At 40.6% G+C, this 6,000-nt stretch overlaps 1 protein-coding gene across 2 annotated transcripts in view; it reads left to right on the forward strand.

The window, feature by feature from the left end:
* The window catches only part of APIP (APAF1 interacting protein), a 30,097-nt gene extending 26,002 nt beyond the window's left edge, over nt 1-4,095 (forward strand). The window contains exons 6-8 of one of the 2 annotated variants that reach the window (XR_014220823.1): nt 2,204-2,371; nt 2,875-3,912; nt 4,009-4,095. Coding sequence is in view for 1 of the 2 variants with exons in the window: in XM_082226956.1 (XP_082083082.1) it covers nt 2,204-2,371; nt 2,875-2,974 (268 nt within the window). In the remaining variant the exon portion in view is untranslated. Of the gene's footprint in view, nt 1-2,203; nt 2,372-2,874; nt 3,916-4,008 lie in introns of those variants that run through there. The other variant, XM_082226956.1, reaches the window with a different exon arrangement.
* Nucleotides 4,096-6,000: the final 1,905 nt, after the last annotated feature.

A 6,000-nucleotide genomic window follows, 5' to 3' on the forward strand; every position in this document is an offset into this window, starting at 1 on the left:
CTTCTGAGAGGACGTGGTTACAGTTGAACTGTAAGGCCCCATTGGCGCTATACATTTAAAGCAGTATTAAACCACTTTAACAGTCATGGCTTCACCCAAGTAATTTTGGGAACTGCAGTTCCCCTGAAAGTGATACAATTCCCAGAGTTCCCTGGGAAAAAAGGGATTGATTGTTAAACGTCTCTGGAAATTGGAGTTCTGTGAGGGGACTAGAGGCCTCCTAACAACTCTCAGCACCATAACTCCCATGTTGCAGACTATAGTTCCCAAGATTCTTTGGGGGGAAGCCCAAACAGTTTAAAGTAGTTTGATACTGCTTTAAATGTACAGTGCAGAGGGGCCTACTATGCTGCTCTGGTTTTCACTTCTAACGCCCCCCCCCCCCATTTTATGGAAGACACATAACAAATACTCCCTTTCCAGAGTCCCCCCCCCTCCGCCCCGGCAATCAAGATGGATTGAACTTACATGTCCTGTATTTAACCTTTCTAGATCACGTGAAAGTATCCTAAGAATCACGATACTTGTGTGAGTGAGAGGTGCCCAATCATTTTTACATATAAGAGCAAGATATACTTACGAGTCATATCTTATTTTAGAACAACAAAGTTCAAGCATATAAATTGTGGCATGTTTAATTTATTATTTCTGTCATGGTTCCAACAGTGTATAGCTAGTACCCTGCCAGTTTTAATTAACTTGGTTTAAACAATGCCAGGTTATCTTAATCCCACTTTAGTATTCATAGAGCAAATTCCAGGGCGGGACAGGCTCCATCTTGCTCACAGTTGAGATTCTCAGAATTCGATAGAACAATACGAATGATCTGCTAAGACTTCTAAGCAAACAATTACACTAGGGAACAAAACATCAATTCTTGGAATTCACGTGATATTTTCCTCTCCTCACTCCCTTCAAAATGAAAGAACTCAGGACCCAACGAAACTGATAAGTGGTCTGATCTTTGCACAATTAACTTCTGGAATTGACTTCTCTAGTGTTTTAGGATGACCAGTGGCATAAGCAGACTTTTTTTTACAATTCATGGATATTATGTCCGTTGCAGTAATAACCCGTTCCAACAGTGTAGCATCACCTACCATATGCTGGTGATTAATAACAAGAGATTAATATTGTGCTGTTTGTCACAGCAGAGTGACGTTCCGTTGTTGCTGGTAAATGCTTAAGACAAATAAATGCAAAATACAGAACAATTGATAGAGTCTAGCCAAAGTTAAGAAGAGTTTCAACTTCTTTGAAATTGTTGACACTTGCAGTGCAATCCTATGCATTTCTCCTCAGAAATAAGTGTCAGTGTGACTTGTTCCCAGGTAGGCGTGTGGTACACGGTTGTTGCCTTAAGTTACCTGGTTGGTCGTGCCCATGGATGCTGTGCAGCCAAACGCTACAATTCCTGAGTGCCAATGCCATGATGAACCAATGGAAACATAGATAGGGAGATGTTTTCAGATAAATGTTTGTTTCAAAAAGTCCTTAGTACAAACAAGCTGTTATGTTCACTGTCTCTTTGATGATTTAGTTCCTCTTTAATTCACTTCTATGCTTTAGATCAAACTCTTCCTAATACTATGGTAACATGGTGCTGGTGTCGTCATTGTGTTACGTGATTTAGGCTGCAATCCAGCACACACACACACACACACACACACTGGGGAGTCTTTACAGAGTGACAGGGCCACCAAGCATCCAGAGCTCTGCTGCACACAGCTGGTGGAGCAGAAGGTGGGGGAATCGTAATATGACCCAGCTCAGGCTTAATGCTGTTGCATGACAACAGTGACACTGGCTTGGGATCCAGCAGACCTGGGACCAACTCAGTCAATCCCCATCTCCAAAACATCCTGCATTGGGGCTTTCCACTGGCGAATGCTTCTGCTAGGCATCCCTGCAGTGGTCCTCCTGTCTTCATGCACCTTGAACTGATGGAAGGGGTAATGTACCACTGTTGGCCAGCAGGAGGCCAGCTTAACCAGGAGAGCCAGGTAGAAAGGATTGCTCTTCCCTGGGTATACGGGATGCCATTGCTGATTTTAATTCATTGATAATCACCTGGGTGGCTTTGTGGCAGAAAAGTGGGACAGACGGATGCCAACCAGATTGCTTTGGACCAGCCTTTCCAGGTAGCAGAAGCACAATGCTAACCTGAAAAGGAACACGTGTCCCAATTCCATCATCTTTTCAGGTATGATGATACCTTAGTGGTTCCTATTGTCGAGAACACACCTGAAGAGAAGGACCTGAAGGAAAGAATGGCTCAGGCAATGGATGACTACCCAGACTCCTGTGCTGTGCTGGTCAGACGTCATGGAGTCTATGTTTGGGGAGAAACTTGGGAAAAAGCCAAGACAATGTGAGTTCTTCTTCTTCTTCTTTGGAAATCACTCATAGCCCAGTACAACTATGTGAGTACAACTATGAAGAAGCCCTCTGCTGTTGCAAGCAAATACCACTGGATTTTACACTCCCGAGTGTACTAGAGAATGCATGTTGCTTTCAGATGAAGCTATCGCCACTTCTGCTTCACCTGTGTCTTTCCTTTAATATATGTAGATACTGAGAACAGCCCTCAAACACTCAGATTCCCAAAAGGGAAGATCCCTGGGAGTACAATTCCCCTTTGCAAATATTTTCAAAAGCCTTCACATGTTTTGCAGATCGTAGCACAGACTTGGAAGCTAAGCATGGTTTAAAAAAACCTCATTCAGGTCTTGTTGCTATTTATGATTATGTTTCTAATGTGAGGAAAGACATTACCAACATAATGTTGTATAAGAAAAAACACAAAATTCATATTGCTACAATTAGGGCTAAATCACATAGCAAGATGCCAACTTCTTTCGTTTTGTCTTTTAGGTGTGAATGTTATGACTACCTTTTTGATATTGCGGTACAAATGAAGCAACATGGACTTGATCCTACTGCAGTTCCAAAGGAAGAAAATGGGATCATTTAATACCTCGACATCTCTTACCAAAATGACACTGATATTTCAGGGAAATATCAATAGGTTTTAGGGTTCACACCCAAGTAACTTTTAACATTTTGCACAATATGTGCTTATTGGTTTTAGTGAGATATTGTTGCTAAATACAAACCATTTTATGCTGTTTGTTAAAATCCTGAAGGATTCCCAAGGCAATCTGGATTCCCAAGGCAATTTGGATTCCCAATTGTGCATATTGAAGGATCTGGGACTTCCCTTTCCCTTTACTTTCACAGCACAACTGGCATGTTTCTTTAGGATTTTCCTTGTGGCTCGTATTCTATAATATAGCAAGATCAAAATGCAAATGTCTTACAACTTCAAATTATTGAATAAAAGACAAGTTGCATTTTGAAAGCCTAGCATGGCACCAAATGGAAAAGTTCTTTAAAACAGCTTTAAACTAAATCAACAAAGAGTCTGTCTCTGGAAAAGCTAGATAGTGTTGAAAGAGTGTCACGTATAAAAGTACGCCAAAATGAAACATTAGCCTTTTCTCTTTGAAAAGTGCAGTAGTAATTATATTTTACACTATCCTTTTTCCTCAGCAACCCCTAGGTTACAATAGATTTTCTCTTGGTTAATTTTAATGGATGCCTTCTTTGTAAGTTAAGCAAAGGAGAAAATGTATGCATTAAAAATGATACTATTTGAAGTAGAAATGAGAATCAGATATGTGAAAGTACATGGTGACTTTCTTTTTTATATAATTAAATTTATAATTTCCGTTTATGTACAAATGTACAATTATTCAACAATCGTTCTAACATTTCAAACTTTGACTCTTCTTCCCCCTCTTTCTGTGGTTCTTTGCATTTATTTTCATCATTTCCTGCATACTCCAAATTAACTTATTATTTTAGTCATCTATTCTTATATCTATCTCATAAACATTTTTGAAGCCGCAGGTTCTTACATACTCCATTTCCTGCATACTCCAAATTAACTTATTATTTTAGTCATCTATTCTCATATCTATCTCATAAACATTTTTGAAGCCGCAGGCTCTTACAATAATCCTACCAATGTCTTGATTTGTTTACAATTTGTTTGTAAATACTCTATAAAACATTTCCATTCCTTTCTAAAAAGTTTATTGTCTTTATTTCTTTTTCTTCCAGTAAGGATATTGTTGTGGATAAAACAGCACATATAATTTCTTCACCATTTCAGTTACATAACTGTGTTGGATAATATTGCCAAATGATTTAATCCTCTTTAGAAACAACTCTGTTTTCAAGGAAAATTAAATTCTGTAATATTCGTAAGGTAGACTTTGTGCCAAGTTTCTTTCAGTATGGCTTACACCATGTGTAATTTTACTAAAGAGACTTGATTACAAAAGCTTTGAATTCTACAAGTGGGTGGTTTATATGAGCAGTTTCTGTGTGACTAGAATCTATGCTGCTCCTGTATGATTTCTTAAAAAGGCGAGGGGGTTCCTCGTCTCTACAGAGCTGCCCTTAAATCTGAATCAAACACTGGGCTTGAGGTGGTAAATAAGGCACTACACCAGGCATAGGCAAACTCGGCCCTCCAGATGTTTTGGGAGTACAACTCCCATCATCCCTAGCTAACAGGACCAGTGGTCAGGGATTATGGGAGTTGTAGTCCCAAAACATCTGGAGGGCCGAGTTTGCCTATGGCTGCAGTACCCCCTTTTTAATTAGGCACATATTGTTATCAAATAGCTTCCATGAAACAGGTAACATCTGAAGATTTCATGCAGGATGGAGATACAAGTAAGAGAATATTTCCACCAGCTAAAGGTCTACCTGTGTCAGGATTTGGGGAATCAGCTTCTTCCCCTGTGTCAGTAAAGAAGATCAAACAAAAGGAACGTCTTACCAGTTCGATTCTTTAGTAATCACAGTGAGAGACAAAAGAAAATGTCTCCCTAGAAATGGCGGTGCTCCCAATTAAGGCTCACCCCCCATCCATCCCTATTAATCTATGTCACTCCTACGTCTTGAAATCTGAACTTGTACCCTTTGCTCTTTCTGCTCTGAGACTTTCTGAGCTCTTCTCAACCTTGGGAAGGGCAGTGGAGGAATGCTGTCCAAAGACTGTTCCCCATCCAGTATTTCCCAGTTTCTGCCTTCTGAACTATTCCTCTCTGCAAACCACTGTTCCAAATCTACACTGTCATCCTTTTCCTGGGAAGACTCAGGATCAGGGGAAGGGGGTAGTTCCCACCATTCCTCCTCAGCACGGTCCCAGAAAACCAGTCAGTAAGATCTTGAAGCGCTTCTAGAAAATTTTCCAGGTTTGGTGAAACAACATCAAACATTAAAAAAACTTCCCTAAACAGGGCTCCCTTCAGATGTCTTCTAAAAGTCAGTTGTTTATTTCCTTCACATCTGAAGAGAGGGAGTTCCACAGGGCAGGTGCCACTGAGAAGGCCCTCTGCCTGGTTCCCTGTATCTTCACTTCCCGTAGTGAGGGAACCGCCAGAAGGCCCTCAGAGATGGACCTCAGGGTCTGGGCCAGACAATGGGGGTGGAGATGCTCCTTCAGGTATACTGGGCCAAGACTACCTTTATAACATCTCACAAGGCAGGATTCCACCACGCTCACAAACTAGTATGAATTTTAAAGTCCCAAGTTAAACTAATCAATAGTTCTGACAATAGGAGTGGATCAGGCTGCATAATCTGTTGCCCTCATCAGGTATATTATTTTCCCCATACAGTGAATGCTTTGGTAGAGCTTAATACCTTGTTTTATGATAAATTGCAGGTGTTGAATTTAAAAGCTGCTCTACCCATTTCCAGCACACGTCTTAAAAAACGAAATGGGCATTTTGTCATAAAAATTAATTTTCTAACAAACATCCCACCTAGGTACACCTTCACTGATCACAGTATTACAAAATGACTTGTCTTAAATATATATGACTGTTCCAGAAGTCTGTTCTTAAACCGAAACCGTTCTTAAACCGAGGCGCTCTTTCCCAAATGAGGCCTCCTGCCACCGGTGCCCTTCCACCGTTCGGC

The sequence above is a fragment of the Podarcis vaucheri genome (assembly GCF_965113315.1).
Source record: "Podarcis vaucheri genome assembly, chromosome: 1".
Classification (NCBI taxonomy): domain Eukaryota; kingdom Metazoa; phylum Chordata; class Lepidosauria; order Squamata; family Lacertidae; genus Podarcis; species Podarcis vaucheri.